The sequence below is a fragment of the Oncorhynchus tshawytscha genome, linkage group LG18 (genome assembly GCF_018296145.1).
Source record: "Oncorhynchus tshawytscha isolate Ot180627B linkage group LG18, Otsh_v2.0, whole genome shotgun sequence".
Classification (NCBI taxonomy): domain Eukaryota; kingdom Metazoa; phylum Chordata; class Actinopteri; order Salmoniformes; family Salmonidae; genus Oncorhynchus; species Oncorhynchus tshawytscha.
The window spans coordinates 9,639,203-9,666,464 of record NC_056446.1 but is presented as its reverse complement, the minus strand read 5'-3'; the positions used below and the strand labels follow the sequence as shown (position 1 = coordinate 9,666,464).

General features: G+C 43.3%; 1 protein-coding gene across 2 annotated transcripts in view; it reads right to left on the bottom strand.

Annotated features, from left to right (window-relative positions):
- asap2b (ArfGAP with SH3 domain, ankyrin repeat and PH domain 2b) overlaps window positions 1-27,262 on the bottom strand; it is a 48,043-nt gene that overhangs the window by 19,646 nt on the left and 1,135 nt on the right. Inside the window, exons 1-8 of one of the 2 annotated variants that reach the window (XM_042300621.1) lie at window positions 9,530-9,586; window positions 6,586-6,658; window positions 5,175-5,320; window positions 2,805-2,879; window positions 2,413-2,462; window positions 1,435-1,564; window positions 468-553; window positions 252-327 (exon numbers count right to left, since the gene is read on the bottom strand). In XM_042300621.1, the coding sequence (XP_042156555.1) occupies window positions 252-327; window positions 468-553; window positions 1,435-1,564; window positions 2,413-2,462; window positions 2,805-2,879; window positions 5,175-5,320; window positions 6,586-6,658; window positions 9,530-9,571 (678 nt within the window). In that variant the 5' untranslated portion in view covers window positions 9,572-9,586. Of the gene's footprint in view, window positions 1-251; window positions 328-467; window positions 554-1,434; window positions 1,565-2,412; window positions 2,463-2,804; window positions 2,880-5,174; window positions 5,321-6,585; window positions 6,659-9,529; window positions 9,587-27,262 lie in introns of those variants that run through there. The other variant, XM_024377746.2, reaches the window with a different exon arrangement.

Below are 27,262 nucleotides of genomic sequence, written 5' to 3'. Positions count from 1 at the left end.
AGACCAACTCAGACCCACTTCAGCACAATCAACCCAAACACCCAGTTCAAGGAAATGAAGATAAAACATTCCCGTCTCTTTTTTATAAAGCAGTGTTGGGACTGCCTCCTGGCCTGTGGAGACTCAAACTGACACTATATAAACTTTGAACAAGCATTGTTTGGAAAATGCTTATCAAGCATCTGGTGAGAAATGCGGTGTACACATGAAACCAGGAAAGGATAAAGATAGAGGTCGACAGAGTGGCTCACTGTAATCAAGTCTGTCGCCAGTTTCTCTATGGAAGGTTTGAGGCTATTCACTGCGATCAGCCCATCCTGGAAGAAGCTGTGAGGAGAGAGGAAACAAACACAGAACAGGAATTTTCAGAGTCAAGATAGGGAAAGCATTTGCCCTCCTACAAAAGACAAAAGACAATAATTAAACATTGATCATGTGAAATCTCCAAATAAATGAAAATGACATACTTGCACTGGGCGTGGAAATATTTGATGAGGTTTTGGAGGAAGTCGACCCTCTTTTTTGTGTCGATTTCATTCACTTTTAGAAGATACTGGAGACAGAATAACACACAGCTAGTAATGGCCACAGAGAGGTAGGATGAGGCGGTGCACTGGCCTGATCCCAGATCGGTTTGTGCTCTATATGTAACTGAGTTAGATTGTACAGTAACCTCACTCCCCAGGTGTTGAAATGTCTCCACTCGCGCTACTGAATTGGTCACTTTTCACTGGCACAACTGGCTAAGATGTTGTGGTTGTCCCACCTAGCTATCTTAAGATGCATTCATTAACTGTAAGCTGCTCTGGATAAGAGCACCTGCTAAATGACTGGAAAACATTCATGTAAATAGAGGATCACTTGTCGAGCCCAGTAAGGGGACAGGGACACTGAAGGAAGCTCTGCTGTTAAGCAAGCACAGTCACGTCCATCACATTATAGCCAATACCCATGATCATAATAGCCCATCCAATCTACCTACCTCATCCCCATATTGCTTTTTTTTTTAAATGTACTTTTCTGCTCTTTTGCACACCAGTATTTCTACTTGCACATTATCATCTGCACATCTATAACTCCAGTGTTAATTTGCTAAATTTGATTTACTTTGCTACTATGGCCTATTTATTGCCTTACCTCCTCACGCCATTTGTACACACTGCATTTAGACTTAGAAGAAGTCCACAGTGACTTAGAAGAAGTTCTATTGTGTTATTAACTGTACGCTTGTTTATTCCATGTGTAACTCTGTGTTGTTGTTTGTGTCACACTGCTTTGCTTTATCTTGGCCAGGTCGCAGTTGTAAATGAGAACCTGTTCTCAACTGGGCCTACGTGGTTAAATAAAGGTGAAATCAAATTTTAAAAAAATAATAATAATTGTGATGCCAGCGAAACAGAACTGGGACCTGGTCAGTGGTACACACCCTCTCACCTCGCACATCTGGAACTGGAAAAGGCGTCTCTCCTTCTCCATCTCCTCAGCGATCTCTCCGCCACTGAACTCTGTCCGTATCATCCCATGCTGCTTGGCATGCTCCTTCTTCTCCTTCTCTATCTTAGTGCTGCAGGGAACACAGAGGTCACAGCGACGATGAGGCTGGTGAAGCACAGCACGAATGGACGAAGAAGGAAAATCATTCACTAATTAACTCATAGCAAGCAGCTGCATGTGGTATCAGTATTTACTCGCGTCAGTTTACGTTAAGAGTTATTACACCGTTCTCATTCATCAATTCGAACCAACATGGTCACTCACATCAACCCAAAAGGCTCTATGACTATGCCACAGGAGTTTGTTTGCACAAGGCATTACTCTGTAGTAAACTATTAACTCTTAAATTACCTGCCAAGACCTCATACAGTGAACTAGATTGATCTCTACCTTTGTTAAGTAACTTAGAATAATCTTTCAAAACACGTCTTTCATGCCTGTCATTTTGAAAATGAAAAGATTGTGTAGGGACGAGGGACATGTGCCGTATAACTGCAGTAAAGTAAACCCTGAGTCTGTCCATACCGTAGTTCATTTGACACTAAAATAACCTCAGACGGACAGAGTATTCACATACCGACAGGAAGCAAGTGCGGCTATTGTAGGCCTAGTCTCATTCTCTCTCCTAAGGGTCTGTCTGTCAGCTGTTTTAGGAATAGCAGCAGTTGACCTTTTACTAGCTTCCATTGTTTTCCCTTCATATTTGTTGTTAAACTGAACCAACCTGCAACTTCATGGTGGTGGCAGCTTATGCCCCCCCCCCTCTTTTCCTTGTGCTCGTAAGCTATGATCATTCATTTAGGCTCAACTCACACATAGCAAGTGATGGTGCTTTTGTTTGAAACTCAAACTGCTGCAATGGTGGCGGTGGTAAAACGTAGGGAGTTGTAACTTGCGAAAGTAAAGTGACTCACTCACAGTTTAGTTTCGTAATCTTTCCAGGCTTTATCAAAAGGCTTTTTCAGATCCTGTTGAAAAGGAACATAACAGTATTATTACAAGGGAGAGACACATGATATTAGTTGAAGTCGTGAATATTAAACTGACCATGAACTGTGATTTATATTACAGATTAAAAGGTCAGTCACATGGACTTTGCTCATTAAGTCATTGACAAGGCAATCCTTAAATGGCTATAGGGATAGGAATTAGGAGGACTATCCTGTGGCTGTGTGTGTTCAAAATGACTAGCATGGGACAGGCCTACTCGCTACCTCTTGTTCTGACTATATTATTGTAAAACACATGTTCTGATTGGTTATGGTACAACACTGATTGATAATGTTTAATAACACATATAGTATGCCTACCCCTTTGACCCCTTTCAGGTCTCCTTTCAGTAGACTGTCTATGGGGAAGGTGATGATGTTGTTCATGTTCTGCAACTGCAAACACCAACAGGTGGACAGACAGTGTTAGAGTGAAATGTGGACAACCAGTGAAGAACGAACACCACTGTAAATGCAACCTACAGTGGCTTGAGAAAGTATTCACGTCCCTTGGGGGGGTTGTATCATTTATCAACATGCAATTTTTTTTTTTTACTGTGAAACAAAAAAAACAAGAATATAAAAAGCAGAAAACTTGAGCGGGCATAACTATTCACCCCCCCAAAAGTCAATACTTTGTAGAGCCACCTTTTGCAGCAATTACAGCTGCAAGTCTCTTGGGGTATGTCTCTATAAGCTTGCACATCTAGCCACTGGGATTCTTGCCCATTCTTCAAGGCAAAACTGCTCCAGCTCCTTCAAGTTGGATGGGTTCTGCTGGTCTACAGCAATCTTTAAGTCATACCACAGATTCTCAATTGGATTGAGGTTTGGGCTTTGACTAGGCCATTCCAAGACATGTAAATGTTTCCCCTTAAACCACTCGAGTGTTGCTTTAGCAGTATGCTTATGGTCATTGTCCTGCTGGAAGGTGAACCTCTGTCCCAGTCTCAAATCTCTGGAAGACTGAAACAGGTTTCCCTCAAGATTTTCCCTGCATTTAGCGCCATCCATCATTTCTTCAATTCTTCAGTTTCCCAGTCCCTGCTGATGAAAAACATCCCCACAGCATGATGCTGCCACCACAATGCTTCACTGTGGGGATGGTATTCTCGGGGTTGTTGGGTTTGCGCCAGACATAGCATTTTCCTTGATGGCCAAAATGCTAAATATTTGTCTCATCTGACCAGAGTACCTTCCTCCATATGTTTGGGGAGTCTCTCACATGCCTTGTGGCTAACACCAAACGTGTTTACTTATTTTTATCTTTAAGCAATGGCTTTTTTCTGGCCACTCTTCCGTAAAGCCCAGCTCTGTGGAGTGTACGGCTTAAAGTGGTCCTATGGACAGATAATCCAATGTCCGCTGTGGAGCTTTGCAACTCCTTCAGGGTTATCTTTGGTCTCTTTGTTGCCTCTCTGATTAATGCCCTCCTTGCCTGGTCCGCGAGTTTTGGTGGGCGGTCCTCTCTTGGCAGGTTTGTTGTGGTGCCATATTCTTTCCATTTTTTAATACTGGATTTAGTGGTGCTCAGTGGGATGTTCAAAGTTTCTGATATTTTTTATAACCCAACCCAGATCTGTGCTTCTCCACAACTTTGTCCTTGACCTGTTTGGAGAGCTCCTTGGTCTTCATGGTGCCGCTTGCTTAGTGGTGTTGCAGACTCTGGGGCCTTTCAGAACAGGTGTATATATATACTGGGGTCGTGACAGATCATGTGACACTTAGATTGCACACAGGTGGACTTTATTTAACTAATTAAGTGACTTCTGAAGGTAATTGGTTGCACCAGATCTTATTTAGGGGATTCATAGCAAATGCACACATACATATGCACGCACCACTTTTCAATTATTTTGGGGGGGACATTTTTTGAAACAAGTTCTTTTTTTCATTTCACTTTTGTGTATGTCCATTACATGAAATCCAAATAAACATCCATTTAAATTACAGGTTGTAATGCAACAAAATAGGAAAAGCGCCAAGGGGGGATGAATACTTTTGCGAGGAACTGTATATTTCTGTTTATTTTCCCTTTTGTACTTTAGCAATTGGCACATCATTAGAACACTTTATATAGACATAATTTGATATTTGAAATGTCTTTATTGTTTTGGAACTTTTGTAAGTGTAATGTTTACTGTTCATTTTAACCGTTCTTTTCACTTTTGTTTATTATCTATTTCACTTGCTTTGGCAATGTTAACATATGTTTCCCATGCCAATAAAGCCCCTTAAATTGCATTGAATTGACAGAGGCTACTCTGTTCAAGAAAGCCTAAACTCTTCACAAGTCACCCATCACAAGGTGTGAAGGAAATGCTAACAATTCACACTATGAAAATAGCAACTGAGCACTCAACCCCCTCTTGCACAATGTCTTAAAAGGCAAGTTCTGCCTGTTACATAGTCTTAAATAGGTCTAGATATCTTCAAAAGTGTACACTCCACACGCATGGTTGCAACAGGTGAAATGAAAGGGCAGATAAAAACAATGAATAAGAGGAAAACAAGGGCCATAATGGAGGTATTTGAGAGGTGGAGAGAGAAAGGAGGTAGAGACAGTATGTGACAGTGTATAGCTCTGTGTGTGTGTGTGTGTGTGTGTGTGTGTGTGTGTGTGTGTGTGTGTGTGTGTGTGTGTGTGTGTGCGTGCGTGCGTGCGTGCGTGCGTGTGTGGTGGGGTCTCACCAGGTTCTTGAAGAGGGCTGTGAGCTCTTTGGTAAAGACGGCAAACTTGAGGAAGGCTGAGCCCACCACAGGGTCCTCTCTACAGACACAGTTGTCCCCAAACTTCTCCATAGACTGGATGTACTGCTCCTCATTGTCAAAGTGGGCTGGGAAACACACACGGCGGTCACTTGCAGTCAGTGGTCAAGTCGAACCAGAGTTTAAGTAATGGATCATCACAACACACTTTACGTCATTAAAAAAACAATACAAGTGGCTCTACACAGACTCCCATATTCATATTATCTTCTATGCTATGTAATCCAGGCGACTTTTTAGTGGACATTTCACATCTCTGTGATACTGTCCATGTTTCTAAGTTGACCTGACCTATAAAATGGAAACGCTTTGCCTATGACTAATCACCAATAAGCTTTAGGAAGGTAGTTGAACATAGGAGTTGTCAAGACGGCACAAACAGATCCGGGACCAGGCTAATGAAGCCATTCTCACACGGCCTCTTCTTAACAATGAACAGCATGTGAGGGCGTGCGAAGTGTGAGTAACAAACTAAGAGCTTAGTTTACACAGCAGCTCCAAACCAAAGCAAGCGCTAAGGTATTTCCAGCATGTGCAGATCTCACTCGATTAGATCCATGATTACCAACTCCTGATCGGTTTCAAAAACACCCCAGGATTATGACTCAGGCCTGGGACTACACTGGAAGGTCTGTGGACTGGGTGAAGGGTGGAGAGGGTCAGTCATGGAGAGAAAAGGCCTGGGCCTAGGGACGCTTAATATAACGTATTATAGGAAGGACTGGAGTTACAAGAGCAACACCTCTTTTCTTTTGGCCTGCTGGGACAGGTGTGTGGAATGGGAGGAATGTGGAGAGGTGATATCCCTCTAATTCTCTGCCTCAATCGCTCTTTCAAGGTTGCACTTCGCCTTCTTCATACACTTCACCCTTCAAGGTCACACTTCACCTTCAATTTCCAGGTGGCGTGTGAAGGCCCCCAAATCAAGATCCAGATCCTCTGAGATCAAAATGTTCAATGGTGAAACACTGCAATCGCTCCAATCTGTGTCAGTGTCAATACAGTAAAGTCTATTGTAGTTTAAGAAGCATTGAGAGGTCAATGAAAACAAGAGGGTGCTGCACCAAACACTGAATGGTACAAGAGATTACTGTGCAATCTCTTGAGATATAGCAACATGCTGCACACCTGAAACGTTCTGAGGTTAGCACGTAAACAAAAAAGTGTGAAACTTGAGTGGGTGTAGTGATATAGATGCTATAACAGTATACAGTATATGGAAAATGTATACCAGGACTGACTCACTGTACTGTAATGTATAATACTATAGGCCTGGCCTACTATACTGTAAAGCACAGTGCTGCTATGCTGTGTTGCGTTGTGCTGTACTCACCCAGGCCAGAGTTGTTTATGGCCTTGACAGACTTCTTGATCTTGGAAAGTACTCCCCGGTCTACGTCTAGAGCCTAGGGGAGAGAGCACAAAGGGGAAGATCAGTAAGGCAGGTATAGAGAAAGAGATACTGTCACTACTCTATTTCCCTCTATACAGTATCCCTCTCTTCTCTCTCCCAGCCCACACACACACACACACACACACACACACACACACACACACACACACACACACACACACACACACACACACACACACACACACACACACACACACACACACACACACACACACACACACACACACACACACACACACACACACACTTCATAGCCCAGCCCTTAGTCACTATATGGTTGAATTTCCTTGAGATTAGAGAAGTGTGGTCATGCTGCCCTGAGCCCAGCCCTACTGTTTAGACAGTAACAACAGACATGGCAACGTGCCAGCCAAGCCCACGCCTGCCTGCTCAACCATTGTACTAATGCTATAGCGACAGGCAGCCACTCTGTGTGTGTCCAAATAGCACCATATTCCCCATGTAGTGCACTACTTTTGATCAGGGCCCATAGGGCTCTGGTTAAACGTAGTGCACTATATAGGGAATACAGGTTGCCATTTGGGACGCATGCTCTGATATGAAGCTCAGAATCCTTAGAGAGGCTGTAGAAACAAAGGAAATGCTTTGTGGGAAAACCGCACTTAGGAACTGTGGAGAACAGGTGGTACAGCACTATAATGGCCTATTGAACTATAATATAGAAACACATTAATTAGGTAGATGAGCTCATTCAACTGCGAGGGCTGTCCCTACCAAGAGTCGTTCTGTACTTTCGACCAATTGATTGGTCGAAATGTTGAAACGTCTTTTCCATATATAGACAGACACAACTTAGTGTGTTTGAATAAAACTAACTCCATACAGTGGCTTACGAAAGTATTCACCCCCCTTGGCATTTTTCCTATTTTGTTGCTTTACAACCTGGAATTGGAATAGATTTTGGGGGGGGTTTGTATCATTTCATTTGCACAACATGCCTACCACTTTGACGATGCAAAATTTAAAAAAATGTGAAACACACAAGAAATAAGACAAAAAAAGAAAACTTGAGCAGGCATAACTATTCACCCCCCAAAGTCAATACATTGTAGAGCTACCTTTTGCAGCAATTACAGCTGCAAGTCTTTTGGGGTATGTCTCTATAAGCTTGCACATCTAGCCACTTGGATGTTTGCCATTATTCAAGGCAAAACTGCTCCAGCTCCTTCAAGTTGGATGGGTTCTGCTGGTCTACAGCAATCTTTAAGTCATACCACAGATTCTCAATTGGATTGAGGTCTGGGCCTTGACTAGGCCATTCCAAGACATTTAAATGTTTCCCCTTAAACCACTCAAGTGTTGCTTTAGCAGTATGCTTATGGTCATTGTCCTGCTGTAAGGTGAACCTCTGTCCCAGTCTCAAATCTCTGGAAAACTGAAACAGGTTTCCCTCAAGATTTTCCCTGCATTTAGCTCCATCCATCATTCCTTCAATTCTGACCAGTGTCCCAGTCCCTGCTGATGAAGAACATCCCCACAGCAAGATGCTGCCACCACCATGCTTCACTGTGGGGATGGTATTCTCGGGGTTGTTGGGTTTGCGCCAGACATAGCATTTTCCTTGATGGCCAAAATGCTAAATATTTGTCTCATCTGACCAGAGTACCTTCCTCCATATGTTTGGGGAGTCTCCCACATGCTTTTTGGTGAACACCAAATGTTTTTACTTATTTTTATCTTTAATCAATGGCTTTTTTCTGGCTACTATTCCGTAAAGCCCAGCTCTGTGGAGTGTGCGGCTTAAAGTGGTCCTATGGACAGATACTCCAATCTCCGCTGTGGAGCTTTGCAGCTCCTTCAGGGTTATCTTTGGTCTCTTTGTTGCTCCTCTGATTAATGTCCTCCTTGTCTGGTCCGTGAGTTTTGGTGGGCGGCCCTCTCTTGGCAGGTTTGTTGTGGTGCCATATTTTATCAATTTTTGAAAAATGGATTTAATGGTGCTCCGTGGGGTGTTCAAAGATTCTTATATTTTTTTATAACCCAACCCTGATCTGTAATTCTCCCTGACCTGTTTGGTGCCACTTGCTTGGTGGTGCCGCTTACTTAGTGGTGTTTCAGACTCTGGGGCCTTTCAGAACAGGTGTATATATACTGAGATCATGTGACAGATCATGTGACACTTAAATCGCACACAGGTGGACTTTATTTAACTAATTATGTGACTTCTGAAGGTAATTGGTTGCACCAGATCTTATTTAGGGGCTCCATAGCAAAGGAGGTGAACACATATGCACGCACCACTTTTCCGTTTTTTATTTTTAGAATTTTTTTGAAATCCAAATGAAATCCAAATAAAAATCTATTTAAATTACAGGTTGTAATGCAACAAAATGGGAAAAATGCCAAGGCGGATGAATACTTATGCAAGGCACTGTATGCACTGAGCTTTAATGCTTTAAGTACATGGTTTAAGTAAATAATTAAGACACACACATTATTTAAAAAAGAGCCTGATGTTCACAATGTCATAAAAAAATATGACAACGAGTGTCTGTGTGACTGCCGCGCGTTGTCTCGCTCCCAGCTGCAGCGAAAAGGCACAACAGCCCAGCAAGTGTTTATTGCCCTGTCTGTGCTGAAGCTGCCACATAATTTCAGCCATTTAGTTTCTTACTTCTTTCTGACTGAAAATCATTTTTTTTAAACGAAAATCATTCCATATTCCCTCAACCTCTGCTCTCTTTATGTGAAACATAAACATTGCATGCACGTGACCAATTGGGCCTGACCTATAGCCTATCAATATCACATCAATAATTGGTTACAACAAACTCCGAACACAGTAATGTTGACACACAAAATGGATGCGGAAGACGTGAAAAAGAAATGGTTGAATGGTTACCGGTTGGTCAGGAAAAGGGGAAGTCCGATCTGTGGAATACATTTGACTTAGTTGTGGAAACCACTGAAGATCAAGAAAAAGGAAGGTATAGGAGCAAGCATGTGTGCCAAACAGGTGCTGTTAGATCACAATATTATGATTTTCGGACCATTTGGAACATTGTAAACAACACTAAATAAACAAGTGTTACAGAGAGTCTGTTCTAACGAAAAAATATATATACAGTTTATACAGTTGAAGTCTGAAGTTTACATGCACCTTAGCCAAATATATTTAATCTCCGTGTTTTACAATTCCTGATATTTAATCCTAGTAACAATTCCCTGTCTTAGGTCAGTTAGGATCACCACTTTATTTTAAGAATGTGAAATGTCAGAATAATAGTAGAGAGTATGAATTATTTCAGCTTTTATTTCTTTCATCACATTCCCAGTGGGTCAGAAGTTTACATGCACTCAATTAGTATTTGGTAGCATTGCCTTTAAATTGTTTAACTTGGGTCAAACGTTTCAGGTAGCCTTCCACAAGCTTCCCACAATGAGTTGGATGAACTTTGGCCCATTCCTTCTGACAGAGCTGGTGTAACTGAGTCAGGTTTGTAGGCCTTCTTGCTCGCACACACTTTCTCAGTTCTGCCCACAAATTTTCTATAGGATTGAGGTCAGGGCTTTGTGATGCCACTCCAATACCTTGACTTGGTTGTCCTTAATCCATTTTGCCACAGCATTGGAAGTATGCTTGTGGTCATTGTCCATTTGGAAGACCCATTTGCGACCAAGCTTTAACTGATGTCTTGAGATGTTGCTTCAATATATCCACATCATTTTCTCATGATGCAATCTATTTTGTGAAGTGCACCAGTCCCTCCTGCAGCAAAGCACCCCCACAACATGATGCTGCCACCGCCGTGCTTCACGGTTGGGATGGTGTTTTTGCAAGCCTCCCCCTTTTTCCTCCAAACATAATGATGGCCATTATGGCCAAACAGTTATATTTTTGTTTCATCAGACCAGAGGACACAAATTTGTGGAGTGGTTGAAAAACGAGTTTTAATGACTCCAACCTAAGTGTATGTAAACTTGTAAACTGTATAAAGCCTCTAGTACAGCAAACTAAAAACAGTTGCATGCTTTCGTGAATAGTGTCTTATTTATTGTTTAGGCTAATTATTCAAAGCTCCCTTTGTTAATTCATTTTAAAACTAAAATGCTTGATTACATTTCAAAGCATGAATGTATCGTCTGCTGTGTGACGGCATGAACGAATTAATGATTGATTGATACAGTAGCATATATATTGAACTATAGGCCTAAGTAAGTTAAGGTATTAAGACTTAATAACAGCAGGCGCTCTTAGGCCTACAGCTTGATGGTGGTTAAGCAAGGCTACTATACAAAGCCTACTAATGGTAAAGATATGACATATTATTATAATGATGATCGTAATAATTGTAATAATAGCAATAAGAAGGAGATCAAGAAAAAGGAGGGTATAGGAGCGAAGGCTGTGTGCATATTATGTGTGACAAACAGGTGCTGTTAGATTACAATATAATTTTTCTGTTTGTTTGGAACAGTGTAAACAACACTAAATCAATTATAAATAATACCCGTCTGTTCTAAAGATTTTTTAAAAAGCCTTTATTACAGCATAGCAAAGATTAAAAACAGAAACATCTGTGAAATTGCTTTATCCGACACATAGCCATTGCATGAGGCTTGGTGCTCACGGGATCAGTAGGCTATTAAGAACAAACAGGCAACAGAAGCAAGATTTGTCTTATTTCTGTAGATATACAGTGCCTTGTGAAAGTATTCGCCCCCCTTGAACTTTGCGACCTTTTGCCACATTTCAGGCTTCAAACATAAAGATATAAAACTGTATTTTTTAAACTCTCTCCAGAAGTTCAGTGAGAATCTCTGAATGATCCAATGTTGACCTAAATGACTAATAATGATAAATACAATCCACCTGTGTGTAATCAAGTCTCCGTATAAATGCACCTGCACTGTGATAGTCTCAGAGGTCCGTTAAAAGCGCAGAGAGCATCATGAAGAACAAGGAACACACCAGGCAGGTCCGAGATACTGTTGTGAAGAAGTTTAAAGCCGGATTTGGATACAAAAAGATTTCCCACGTTTTAAACATCCCAAGGAGCACTGTGCAAGCGATAATATTGAAATGGAAGGAGTATCAGACCACTGCAAATCTACCAAGACCTGGCCATCCCTCTAAACTTTCAGCTCATACAAGGGGAAGACTGATCAGAGATGCAGCCAAGAGGCCCATGATCACTCTGGATGAACTGCAGAGATCTACAGCTGAGGTGGGAGACTCTGTCCATAGGACAACAATCAGTCGTATATTGCACAAATCTGGCGTTTATGGAAGAGTGGCAAGAAGAAAGCCATTTCTTAAAGATATCCATAAAAAGCGTCGTTTAAAGTTTGCCACAAGCCACCTGGGAGACACACCAAACATGTGGAAGAAGGTGCTCTGGTCAGATGAAACCAAAATTGAACTTTTTGACAACAATGCAAAACGTTATGTTTGGCGTAAAAGCAACACAGCTCATCACCCTGAACACACCATCCCCACTGTCAAACATGGTGGTGGCAGCATCATGGTTTGGGCCTGCTTTTCTTCAGCAGGGACAGGGAAGATGGTTAAAATTGATGGGAAGATGGATGGAGCCAAATACAGAACCATTCTGGAAGAAAACCTGATGGAGTCTGCAAAAGACCTGAGACTGGGACGGAGATTTGTCTTCCAACAAGACAATGATCCAAAACATAAAGCAAAATCTACAATGGAATGGTTCAAAAATAAACATATCCAGGTGTTAGAATGGCCAAGTCAAAGTCCAGACCTGAATCCAATCGAGAATCTGTGGAAAGAACTGAAAACTGCTGTTCACAAATGCTCTCCATCCAACCTCACTGAGCTCGAGATGTTTTGCAAGGAGGAATGGGAAAAAATGTCGGTCTCTCGATGTGCAAAACTGATAGAGACATACCCCAAGCGACTTACAGCTGTAATCGCAGCAAAAGGTGGCGCTACAAAGTATTAACTTAAGGGGGCTGAATAATTTTGCACGCCCAATTTTTCAGTTTTTGAAATGTTAAAAAAGTTTGAAATATCCAATAAATATTGTTCCACTTCATGATTGTGTCCCACTTGTTGTTGATTCTTCACAAAAAAATACAGTTTTATATCTTTATGTTTGAAGCCTGAAATGTGGCTAAAGGTCGCAAAGTTCAAGGGGGCCGAATACTTTCGCAAGGCACTGTATATGGATGATTTTTAAAGCCAGGCACATTTAACAGTTAGGCTATTGATTATAAACCTAATTGAGTTTGGGTTTGCTCTCTTCTCAATTTTCTTAGACAATTATGCTAAGCACTATTCACACGGGACTAGTATTACTAGAGAACGTTGGTTATGTAAATATTACCCCAGAATTTCTGTTATTCCAGATGACGATTCGGACAAGATTAGTTTTTTCCAAACTACCCTCTGTAATTTTTCCTTTTTTCCAATAAATGTGCAGTTATGACGGAAGCCTGGAGTTTTTTTTTTCTAGGTGTGAAGATATTCCAGGAGATAACAGGGCTGATAACTGATAACTCGAGCTTGGTTTACCAAGTTTCTAAACCATACCAAACCATCTTTGGTATAGTGTCGTCATAATATTAGATCATAATCATTCGAATATTTTAGCGATCCGCAGTAGGCATCCTAAATGCCCCCCAGCCTTCAGGTGTGAGCTAAACAGTGCACTTGTACTTGAGATGTGTTTTAAGGCTATGGATGCGAAAGTGAACAAATCATTTCGATCTATTAACAGCAAGGGTTTCATTAAATAGGCACAATATTTTTTACTGATACATTTGGCAATATTCAATTCATATGCACAAAGCATATGAACAAAAGCATTCACTTACAGCATAGGACACCATAGTACCCTCCAAACTCTTCGTTAAGCTTGAGATCCTGGGTCTCGACCCCGCCCTGTGCAACTGGGTCCTGGACTTTCTGACGGGCCGCCCCCAGGTGGTGAGGGTAGGAAACAACATCTCCACCCCACTGATCCTCAACACTAGGGCCCCACAGGGGTGCATTCTCAGCCCTCTCCTGCACTCCTTGTTCACCCATGACTGCATGGCCATGCACGCCTCCAACTCAATCATCAAGTTTGCAGACAACACCACGGTGGTAGGCTTGATTACCAACAACGACGAGACGGCCTGCAGGGAGGAGGTGAGGGCCCTCAGAGTGTGGTGTCAGAAAAATAACCTCACACTCAACGTCAACAAAACAAAGGAGATGATTGTGGACTTCAGGAAACAGCAGAGGGAGCATCCCCTATTCACATCGACGGAACAGTAGTGAAGAAGGTGGAAAGTTTTAAGTTCCTGGGCGTACACATCACGGACAAACTGAAATGGTCCACCCACACAGACAGCGTGGGGAAGAAGGCGCAACAGCGCCTCTTCAACCTCAGGAGGCTGAAGAAATTTGGCTTGCAGCCTAAAAACACTCACAAACTTTTACAGATGCACAATCGAGAGCATCCTGTTGGGCTGTACCACCGCCTGGTACAGCAACTGCTCCGCCCACAACCGTAAGGCTCTCCAGAGGGTGCTGTTCATCAACTACAGCTCGGCATTTAACACCATAGTACCCTCCAAGCTCGTCATCAAGCTCGAGACCCTGGGTCTCGACCCCGCCCTGTGCAACTGGGTACTGGACTTCCTGACGGGCCGCCCCCAGGTGGTGAGGGTAGGCAACAACATCTCCACCCCGCTGATCCTCAACACTGGGGCCCCACAAGGGTGCGTTCTGAGCCCTCTCCTGTACTCCCTGTTCACCCACAACTGCGTGGCCATGCACGCCTCCAACTCAATCATCAAGTTTGCGGACGACACAACAGTGGTAGGCTTGATTACCAACAACGACGAGACGGCCTACAGGGAGGAGGTGAGGGCCCTCGGATTGTGGTGTCAGGAAAATAACCTCACACTCAACATTAACAAAACTAAGGAGGTGATTGTGGACTTCAGGAAACTGCAGAGGGAACACCCCCCTATCCACATCGATGGAACAGTAGTGGAGAGGGTAGCAAGTTTTAAGTTCCTCGGCATACACATCACAGACAAACTGAATTGGTCCACCCACACAGACAGCATCGTGAAGAAGGCGCAGCAGCTCCTCTTCAACCTCAGGAGGCTGAAGAAATTCGGCTTGTCACCAAAAGCACTCACAAACTTCTACAGATGCACAATCGAGAGCATCCTGGCGGTCTGTATCACCGCCTGGTACGGCAACTGCTCCGCCCACAACCGTAAGGCTCTCCAGAGGGTAGTGAGGTCTGCACAACGCATCACCGGGGGCAAACTACCTGCCCTCCAGGACACCTACACCATCCGATGTTACAGGAAGGCCATAAAGATCATCAAGGACAACAACCACCTGAGCCACTGCCTGTTCACCCCGCTATCATCCAGAAGGCGAGGTCAGTACAGGTGCATCAAAGCTGGGACCGAGAGACTGAAAAACAGCTTCTATCTCAAGGCCATCAGACTGTTAAACAGCCACCACTAACATTGAGTGGCTGCTGCCAACACACTGACTCAACTCCAGCCACTTAAATAATGGGAATTGATGGGAAATGATGTAAAATATATCACTAGCCACTTTAAACAATGCTACCTAATATAATGTTTACATACCCTACATTATTCATCTCATATGTATACGTATATACTGTACTCTATATCATCTACTGCATCTTTATGTAATACATGTATCACTAGCCACTTTAACTATGCCACTTTGTTTACATACTCATCTCATATGTATTACTGTACTCGATACCATCTACTGCATCTTGCCTATGCCGCTCTGTACCATCACTCATTCATATATCTTTATGTACATATTCTTTTCCCCCTTACATATGTGTGTATAAGACAGTAGTTTTGGAATTGTTAGTTAGATTACTTGTTGGTTATTACTGCATTGTCGGAACTAGAAGCACAAGCATTTCGCTACACTCGCATTAACATCTGCTAACCATGTGTATGTGACAAATAAAATTTGATTTTGATTTGATTTAAGGGTAGTGAGGTCTGCACAACGTATCACCGGGGGTAAGCTACCTGCTCTCCAGGACACCTACACCATCCGATGTCACAGGAAGGCCAAAAAGATCATCAAGGACAACAACCACCCGAGACACTGCCTATTCACTCCACTATCATCCAGAAGGCGAGGTCAGTACAGGTGCATCAAAGCTGGGACAGAGAGACTGAAAAACAGCTTCTATCTCAAGGCCATCAGAGTGATAAACAGCCATCACTAACATTGAGTGGCTGCTGCCAACATACTGACATACTAGCCACTTTAATAATTAAAAATAGGATGTAATAAATGTATCACTAGTCACTTTAAACAATGCCACTTTATATAATGTTTACATACCCTACATTACTCATCTCATATGTATGTACTGTACTCTATACCATCTACTGCATCTTGCCTATGCCGTTTGGCCATCGCTCATCCATATATTTATATGTACATATTCTTATTCATTCCTTTACACTTGTGTGTATAAGGTAGTTGTTGTGAAATTGTTAGATTACTTGTTAGATATTACTGCACGTCCAAACTAGAAGCACAAGCACTTCGCTACACTCGCATTAACATCTGCTAACCATGTGTATTTGACCAATAACATTTGATTTGATAGTTGATAAATGTTGGCCCTTCATATATAGCCTATGCACAGTACTTTGTTAAATGTATCTAATCAGTTATTGTTTCCTTGCTCAAATCGTGAGCCACACCACATTTCTCTCAAAACACAGGGATTACGATTCGCATGGGACTCGTACTTTCAGAGGACCTTGGAGTTCGCCAAACAGTAGGTTATTCTGGCTGGAATTTGTTAACTCCTGCCATGTGCCAAATTACTGCCATGGCAAATTCGGATGGGACTAAAATTACCGATGTAGTGTTTTGTGTTTGTGCACATAATTACATTACCCGACCTCCCCCAGCGAAACTAATCCTGTCCGAATAGGGCTGAAGGCAAGGGCTGTTTCCTCGTCTCTGCTGCTGCTGCCTCTACCACATTGTTCTCAATCCCAATGTGCTGCTTAACTTTGCTATTATGCACACAGCAACATAAGGAAAGGTGCCAATTCTACGGCGCACTGAATATTATGTTTCAGAGCCGCGGGCAGCGACCACATCCAGGGCGTGAGAAAGCGCATTTGTTATCAAATAATATTATATTTGTTTGTGTTGCACCATTATTTTTGACATAACACAACCATATGCAATATCAGTATCACATGTCTTAGAGTGACGGACTGTGCCATCCCCGTGGCCTCCGCAATGGATCAGTCCACTGAGACAGGTGCAAATCAAACAGGTGTCTTGTGCACCATGGAAAAAAAATGGTGACTGCTCGACTAAAGAATTCTCGGTCGACCAATAGCCTATTGAACAAACAATCAACCAGTCGACGAAATGGGGTCAGCCCTACGACTGACCCATTTTTCTCATTCCTGTGTGAATTTATATGTACAGTAATTACTAAGTTATATATTCTTGGTGGATACACAAACAACATGAGAGGGGCTTTTATAAACCAGAATAAAGAAGGGGATATTCCCAGTTTCCAACAGTTCAGTTCTCACAGCAAGGATAGGATTCTCCCCTTCAATTAGCCATTTTCATGGTTTAGTTCCTCCTCTCAATGCCATTTGCTCATAATTTTAAAGAGACATATCACGATCCCCTGTCCGAGATGAATCACTGGACAAACTCTAAATTCTGATGACTGTGTATGCTGGGAACACTCAAATCTGCTCATGAAGCTATACATGTAGCCTACCGTCATCATCACATGTAGCTTTGGTTGACTCTACCTCTGAGTCACAGCACATCACAGTAGCAGTGCAGGTGGGTGTCTGGAGGCCCCCAAATGACAGACCTGATGAGACTGTTGTGTCGAAAGCATCTCCTTGAATCAATGTCTTAGATCCTCTGTACACTGTCATGTAGACCCAAACCAAATTCCGCTGGCTCTGATATTTTTTTAGTCCACATTGCCAGTTCTAGAAACTATGGTGGATGAGTAACCAGGTTAGCTCAGTACAGTTTGGTTTGCCTCAGTTGAACTCAGTAGTGTAAAAATCACTTTAAAATGGTCAACTTACAGTACCAGTCAAAAGTTTGGACACACCGACTTATTCAAGGGTTTTTCTTTATTTGTACTATTTTATACGTTGTCGAATAATAGTGGAGACATCAAAACTATGAAATAACACATATGGAATCATATAGTGACCTAAAAAGTGTTAAACAAATCAAAATATATTTTATTTTTTAGATTCTTCAAAGTAGCCACCCTTTGCCTTGATGACAGCTTTGCACACTCTTGGCATTCTCTCAACCAGCTTCACCTGGAATGTTTTTCCAACAGTCCTGAAGGAGTTCCCACATATGCTGAGCACTTGCTGCCTGCTGTTTCTTCACCCTGCGGTCCAACTCATGGCAAACAATCTCAATTGGGTTGAGGTCAGGTGATTGTGGAGGCCAGGTCATCTGATGCAGCACTTCATCACTCTCCTTCCTGGTCAAATAGTCCTTACACAGCCTGGGGGTGTGTTGGGTCATTGTCCCGTTGAAAACAAATGATAGTCCCACAATGCGCAAACCAGATGGGATGGCGTATCGCTGCAGAATGCTGTGGTAGTCATGCTGGTTAAGTGTGCCTTGAATTCTAAATAAATCACTGACAGTGTCACCAGCAAAGCACCCCCACACATCACACCTCCTCCTCCTCCATGCTTCACGGTGGGAACCACACACACTATTCTGTGCCTCACAAAGACAATGCGGTTGGAACCAAAAATCTCAAATTTGGACTCAACAGACCAAACAACAGATTTCCACTGTTTGCTCGTGTTTATTGGCCCAAGCAAGTGTCTTCTTATTATTAGTGTCCTTTAGTAGTGGTTTCTTTGCAGCAATTCGACCATGAAGGTCTGATTCACACAGTCTCCTCTGAACAGTTGATGTTGAGATGTGTCTGTTACTTTAACTCTGTGAAGCATTTATTTGGGCTGCATTCTCTGAGGCTGGTAACTCTAATAAACGTATCCTCTGCAGCAAAGGTAACTCTGAGGCTTCCTTTCCTGTGGTGGTCCTCATGAGAGCCAGTTTCATCATAGAGCCTGATGGTCTTTGCGATGGCACTTGAAGAATCTTTCCGAGTTCTTGACACTTTCCGGATTGCCTGACCTTCATGTCTTAAAGTAATGATAGACTGTCGTTTTTCTTTGCTTATTTGAGCTGTTATTGCCATAATATGTACTTGTTCTACTACCAAATAGGGCTATCTTCTGTATACCAACCCTACCTTGTCACAACACAACTGATTGGCTCAAACACATTAAGAAGGAAAGATATTCCACAAATTATCAAGGCACACCTGTTAATTGAAATGGATTCCAGGTGACTATCTCATGAAGCTGGTTGAGAGAATGCCAAGAGTGTGCAAAGCTGTCATCAAGACAAAGGTTGGCTACTTTGAAGAATCTCAAATCTCAAAAATATTTGGATTTGTTTAACATTTTTTGGTTACTACATGATTCCATATGTTTTATTTCATAGTTTTGATGTATTCACTATTATTGTACAATGTAGAAAATAGTACAAATAAAGAAAAACTCAGGAATGAGTAGGTGTGTCCAGACTTTTGACTGGTACTGTACATGCAGGACTGCACACTTGAAAACAAATAGCCTTCTGGTTTTCCCACAGCCCCAGCAGCCCAATGGACTGGCTGGCAGACACTCACCCAGCCCAGGAAGTCATGGGAGCGAGCAAGCTGGGACAGGCTGGGCAGTCAGAGAGAGGGAGGATAAAAAGAAAGAGAAAGAAAGATAACATTCAAGGACAGTTGCAGTAGCCCAACACCAGTCCAGGCCCCAGGGACTCTCCCAGGATGCAGCAGTGATGTACAGTACAGGTAGCCGCACAGCCAGGTCTGAGCTAGACTAGATAGATTAAATAGTGATCCCCCACACACCATAGCTCTGGTCCAGGGTGTTACGTGCAGCTTGCTGATACTGACACAGCCCGTCTGATTGGCAAACATACTGCAAATGAATAAATCATGTGACTAAACTAAATAAAAATATACTACACTATGAAACAAAGATGATTTATATAAAGAATATAATAAAAGCTTTGGGGCACCTTAAATTACATTTTTTGGGAAAAATCCAACTCGGCTCCTTCGTTTATTGAATCAGATGGCTCATTCATCACAAAGCCCAATGATATTCCAAACTACTTTAATTACTTTTTCATTGGCAAGATTAGCAAATTTAGGGATGACATGCCAGGAACAAACCCTGACACTACACATCCAAGTGTATCGAACCAAATTATGAAAGACAAGAATTGTGCTTTTGAATTCCATAAAGTCCGTGTGGAAGAGGTGAAAAATTATTGTTGTCTATCAACAATGACAAGCCACCAGGGTCTGACAATCTAGATGGAAAATTACTGAGGATTATAGCAGATGATATTGCCACTCCTATTTGCCACATCTTTAATTTAAGCCTACTAGAGAGCGTGTGCCCTCAGGCCTGGAGGGAAGTTAAAGTCATTCCGCTACCCAATATAGTAAAGCCCCCTTTACTGGCTCAAATAGCCAACCAATCAGCCTGTTACCAACCCTTAGTAAACTTCTGGAAAAAATGGTGTTTGACCAGATACAATGCTATTTCACAGTAAACAAATTGAAAACAGAATTTCAGCATGCTTATAGGGAAGGACACTCAACAAGCACAGCACTTACACAAATGACTGATGATTGGTTGAGATTAATTGATGATAAAATGATTGTGGGGGCTGTCTTGTTAGACTTCAGTGCAGCTTTTGACATTATTGATCATAGTATACTGCTGGAAAAATGTATATGTTATGGCTTTACACCCCCTGCAATAATGTGGATAAAGAGTTACTTTGTCACGATCGTTTAGAGATGGATTGGACCAAGGTGCAGCGTGGTAGGCGTACATTTACTTTTATTTAAATGACACCAAAAATAAATAAATAATACAAAAACGAACGTAAAGCTACATGCAGTGCAGAAAGCAACTACACACGAACAAGATCCCACAAACTAAAGGTGGAAAAAAGGTATGATCCCCAATCAGAGACAACGATAGACAGCTGCCTGTCTATCGTATGCCCACCCAAATCACACCCCGACCTTACCAAATAGAGAAATAAAAAAGCTCTCTAAGGTCAGGGCGTGACAGTACCCCCCCCCCCCCAAAGGTGCGGACTCCGGCCGCAAAACCTGACTCTATGGGGGAGGGTCCGGGTGGGCATCTAGCCTCGGTGGCGGCTCCGGTTCGGGACGTAGACCCCACTCCGCTCGCTGATCCATCCGCTTCCGTGGAACCGGACCGTGGATCGTTGCCATAGGAACTGGACCGTAGATCGTTGCCGGGGACTCCGGACCGTAGATCGTCGCAGGAGGAACCAGACCGTGGAACGTCGCCAGAGGAACCGGACCGTGGATCATCGCCAGAGGCTCCAGACCATGGATCGTCGACGGAAGCTCCGGGCCGTAGATCGTTGTCGGGGACTCCGGACAGTAGATCATCACTGGAGGCTCCGGACTGGGAACCCTCGCAGGAGGCTCTGGACTGGGAAACCCCGCTGGAGGCTCTAGGCTGCGGACCGTGCTGGAGGCTCTGGACTGCCGACCGTTGCTGGTGGCTCTGGACTGCAGACCGTCACTGGAGGATCTGGACTGGAGACCGTCGCTGGAGGATCTGGACTGGAGACCGTCGCTGGAGGATCTGGACTGCAGACCGTCACTGGAGGATCTGGACTGGAGACCGTCACTGGAGCCTCTGACTGCAGACCGTCACTGGAGACTCCGGACCTTGGATCATCGCTGGAGGCTTCGGGCCATGGATCATCACTGGAGGCTTCATGCCATGGATCATCACCCGAGGCTTCGGGCCATGGATCATCACTGGATACTTCGTGCCATGGATTATAACTGCAGGCTCCGGGCCATGGATTATCACTGCAGGCTTTGTGCCATGGATCATCATTGGAGGCTTCGTGCCATGGATCATCACTGGAGGCTTCGGGCCATGGATCACCACTGGAGGCTTCGGGCCATGGATCATCACTGGAGGCTTCGGGCAATGGATCATCACTGGAGGCTTCGGGCCATGGATCATCACTCAAGGTTCCGGACTGTGGACCGTCTCAGGAGGTTCCCGGACTGTGGACCGTCTCAGGAGGTTCCGGACTGTGAAACATCGTAGGAGGTTCCGGACTGTGAAACGTTGTTGGAGGTTCCGGACTGTGAAACTTCGCCGGAAGCTCTGGAGTGGGAACTGTCGACGGAAGCTTGGTGTGTGGGGCCGGCACTGGTGGTACCGGGCTGGTGACACGCACCTCAGGACGAGCGCGAGGAGCAGGCACAGGACGAACTGGACTGGGGAGGCGCACTGGATGCCTGATGCGTGGGGCCGGTACAGGTGGGACCGGGCTGGTGACACGCACCTCAGGGCGAATGTGGGGAGGAGGCACAGGACGTACTGGACTGAGGAGGCACACTGGAGGCCTGATGCGTGGGACCAGTACAGGTGGCACCGGGCTGGTGACACGCACCTAAGAGCAAGTGTGGGGAGGTAGCACAGGACGTAATGGGCTGTGGTGACGTACATCAGGGCGAGTTCTGGGAGCAGGCACAGGGCGTACCGGACTGGGGAAACGCACTGGAAGCCTGATGTGTGGGACCGGCACAGATTGCACCGGACTGGTGACATGCTCCTCCAAACGCCTACATTGCCGCATACTCCTCACCAACTCCACTCTCCGGTAGCCCTCCTCGCACTGTTCTATTGAATCCCAGGCGGGCTCTGGCACTCTCCCTGGGTCGGATGACCACCTCTCTACCTCCTCCCAGTTCATCTCTGGTTCACACCTCGGCACCGCCGACCACCCCGTGTGTCTCCCCCCATTTTTTTCGGGCTCACTTTTGGGCTGTCCTTGTGGCCGCGAACCCCGGCATCATCGCTGTTCCTCCTTCGCTGCCTCCGCCTGCTTCCATGGCAGGCTTCTGTCTCCAGCCATGATTTCATCCCACGTCCAGGATGTCCTCCACTCCTCCTGGGCATGCTGCTTGGTCCGTGGGTGGATCTTCTGTCACGATCGTTTAGAGCTGGATTGGACCAAGGTGCGGCATGGTAGGCGTACATTTTACTTTTATTTAAATGACACCAAAAAAACAACAAAATACAAAAACGAACGTAAAGCTACATGCAGAGCAGTTAGCAACTACACAAACAAGATCCCACAAACTAAAGGTGGAAAAAAGGCTGCCTAAGTATGATCCCCAATCAGAGACAACGATAGACAGCTGCCTCTGATTGGGAACCATACCTGGCCAACAAAGAAATAGAAAAATTAGAATGCCCACCCAAATCACACCCCGACCTAACCAAATAGAGAAATAAAAAGGCTCTCTAAGGTCAGGGGCGTGACATACTTGTCTAACAGAACACAGATGTTGTTCTTTAATGGAAGCCTATCAAATATAATCCAGTTAGATTCAGGAATTCCCCAGGGTAGCTGTTTAGGCCCCTTGCTTTAAAAAAAAAAAATCTGACTGAGTAAAGCCAGAGTTTCTATGCATGCAGGTGACTCAACACTATACACAACTAGAGGTCGACCGATTAATTGGAATGGCCGATTAATTAGGGACGATTTCAAGTTTTCATAACAATCGGAAATCTGTAATTTTGGACGCCGATTTTGCCGATTTCTTTTTTTTTTACACCTTTATTTAATCTTTATTTAACTAGGCAAGTCAGTTAAGAACACATTCTTATTTTCAATGACGGCCTAGGAACAGTGGGTTAACTGCCTTGTTCAGGGGCAGAACGACAGATTTTTACCTTGTTAGCTCAGGGATTCAATCTTGCAACCTTACGGTTAACTAGTCCAACGCTCTAACCACCTGCCTCACGAGGAGCCCGTCTGTTACGCGAATGCAGTAAGAAGGCAATGTAAGTTACTAGCTAGCATTAAACTTAATCAATCATAATCACTAGTTATAACTACACATGGTTGATGATATTACTAGTTTATCTAGCGTGTCCTGCGTTGCATATAATCGATGCAGTGCGCATCCGCGAAAAAGGACTGTCGTTGCTCTAACGTGTACCAAACCATAAACACCAATGCCTTTCGTAAAATCAATACACAGAAGTATATATTTTTAAACCTGCATATTTAGCTAAAAGAAATCCAGGTCAACAGGCAATATTAACCAGGTGAAATTGTGCCACTTCTCTTACGTTCATTGCACACAGAGTCAGGGTATATGCAACTGTTTGGGCCGCCTGGCTCATTGCGAACTAATTTGCCAGAATTTTACGTAATTATGACATAACATTGAAGGTTGTGCAATGTAACAGGAATCTTTAGACTGATGGATGCCACCCGTTAGATAAAATACGGAACGGTTCCGTATTTTACTGAAAGAATAAATGTCTTGTTTTCGAGATGATAGTTTCCGGATTCGACCATATTAATGACCTAAGGCTCGCATTTCTGTGTGTTATTATGTTATAATTAAGTCTATGATTTGATAGAGCAGTCTGACTATTATTGGGTTGTCCTCCAATAATCGGTATCGGCGTTGAAAAATCATAATCGGTCGACCTCTATACACAACAGCTACTACAGCGACTCAAATGACTGCAACACTCAACAAAGAGCTGCAGTTCATTTCAGAGTGGTAGAAAGTAATAAGTTAGTCCTAAATATTTCCAAAACTAAAAGCATTGTATTTGGAACAAAACACTCACTAAACCCTAAACCTCAACTAAATCTTGTATTTATTTTTATTTAATCCGTTTTAGAATAAGGCTGTATGTAACAAAATGTGGAAAAAGTAAAGGGGTCTGAATACTTTCCGAAGGCACCGTAGGTATTTGGTATATCTAGCTGTCTGACATCACATTCTGATTGAATGGTAAAAACCCACAGTGCATTGAGTGAATGTTGGAAATAGATCTTAGTCCTTTTCTAAACATATTAATGGGAATGCAAAGAGGACTTGGACCAAAAACATTGGTGAAGTAAACTGGCAAAAGAGTTGAGTCCTCATTTAAAGGTAAGGACAGTGTGAATACAAAGAGAACTGAGATACTTTTCTTTTTTTTACCCCAGAGTTCACTTTAAAGAGGACTGAGATCGGTTATTTTAAAGAGGACTACAGTTGAAGTCGGAAGTTTACATACACTTAGGGTGGAGTCATTAAAACTAGTTTTTCAACCACTTCACACATTTCTTGTTAACAAACTATAGTTTTGCAAGTATGTTAGTACATCTACTTTGTGCATGACACAAGTAATTTTTCCAACAATTGACTACAGACAGATTATTTCACTTATAATTCACTGTATCACAATTCCAGTGGGTCAGAAGTTTACATACACTAAGTTGACTATGCCTTTGAACAGCTTGGAAAATTCCAGAAAATTATGTCATGGCTTTAGAAGCTTCTGATAGGCTAATTGACATAATTTGAGTCAATTGGAGGTGCACCTGTGGATGTATTTCAAGGCCTACCTTTCAACTCAGTGCCTCTTTGCTTGACATCATAGGAAAATCAAAAGAAATAATCAAGACCTTAGAAAAAAAATTGTAGACCTCCACAAGTCTGGTTCATCCTTGGGAGCAATTTCCAAATGCCTGAAGGTACCACGTTCATCTGTACAAACAATAGTGCACAAGTATAAACACCATGGGACCACAAAGCCGTCATTTCGCTCAGGAAGGAGACACATTCTGTCTCCTAGAGATGAACTTTGGTGCGAAAAGGATCTTGTTTTAAGATGCTGGAGGAAACAGGTACAAATGTATCTATATCCACAGTAAAACGAGTCCTATATCGACATAACCTGAAAGGCCGCTCAGCAAGGAAGAAGCCACTGCTCCAAAACCGCCAAAAAAAAGCCAGACTATGGTTTGCAACTGCACATGGGGACAAAGATCGTACCTTTTGGAGAAATGTCCTCTGGTCTGATGAAACAAAAATATAACTGTTTGGCCATAATGACCATCGTTATGTTTGGAGGAAAAATGGGGAGGCTTGCAAGTCGAAGAACACCATCCCAATCGTGAAGCCCGTTGTGGGGGTGCTTTGCTGCAGGAGGGACTGGTGCACTTCACAAAATAGATGGCTTCATGAGAGAGGAAAATTATGTGGATATATTGAAGCAACATCTCAAGACATCATTTAGGAAATTAAAACTTGGTCTCAAATGGATCTTCCAAGTGGACCAAAACAACTTTCAAAGTTGTGGAAAAATGGCTTAAGAACATTAAAGTCAAGGTATTGGAGTGGCCATCACAAAGCCCTGACCTCAATCATAAAGAACATTTGTGGGCAGAACTGAAAAAGTGTGTGCGAGCAAGGAGTCCTTACAAACCTCACTCAGTTACACTAGCTCTGTCAGGAGGAATGGGCCAAAATTCACCCAATTTATTGTGGGAAGCTTGTGGAAGGCTACCCGAAACTTTTGACCCAAGTTAAACAATTTAAAGGCAATGCTACCAAATACTATTTGAGTGTATGTACACTTCTGACCCACTGGGGATGTGATGAAAGAAATAAAGCTGAAATAAATAATTATCTCTACTATTATTTCCCATTCTTAAAATAAAGTGGTGATTGTAACTGACATAAGACAGGGAATATTTACTAGGATTAAATGTCAACAATTGTGAAATACTGAGTTTGAATGTATTTGGCTAAGGTGTATGTAAACTTCCGACTTCAACTGTATATGTGAAAACAATCTGTGGCTCCCTGGAACAGAGCTACCCACCACACATCACAAAGAAGCAACAGCATGACACTCCAGTCCACAGCGATACTGTCCTCAACAGGCAGGCAGCCACAGATGGCTACAAGCAGATGACAACAGGCAGCCACAGTGGGCTGCTACAGGCATTGTCAGGCAGACAAGAGGAACTGGAAAGGGGAGTGCTGCCTGTCAGTCGACTTGATGTAATGATCGCCATTACTGCTGCCTGCCGGCTGTGTGTTCTGGACGTTTGTGTCAATTTATCAACGTGAGTGTAACGTGTGTGTGTGTGTGTATGCATTTGTGTGTCCAACTTGATAAACACAGTGCGTTCACTGTCAACTGTGAAATCTAATGGGGGGAAAGGGGAAGCTAAAGACTGGCATTCTGTTTCAGACTATCAGTTGTGAAACAGAGAAAGTCATTGCAATACAACACTTCTTTGTTTTGACAAGATTACACTTAATGTAACACTTACAACAAGTGTTCTCTAGTCAGCTCTCCTCATGTGGTATATTCTGTATGCAACACTGTACACACATCAGCCAATCCTCTCATAGGGCTGTGTGTGTGACTTCCTCCATTGCGCAAAAACAGTTTGCTCTAAAATGGATAGGGCCTACACTATAACAATCCAGTGATTCATACAGCCTCCCCAAAGGCCAGTAAGCGTATCTGTGGCATTGACAGTCCATGTTCTTATTACCAGCCTGGCTTGGGGCAACAGCACATCTCCAGAGAGCATTCAGGAGCAGATCTGGATGCCAGGGATGCCATAGATGTACCCATCGTG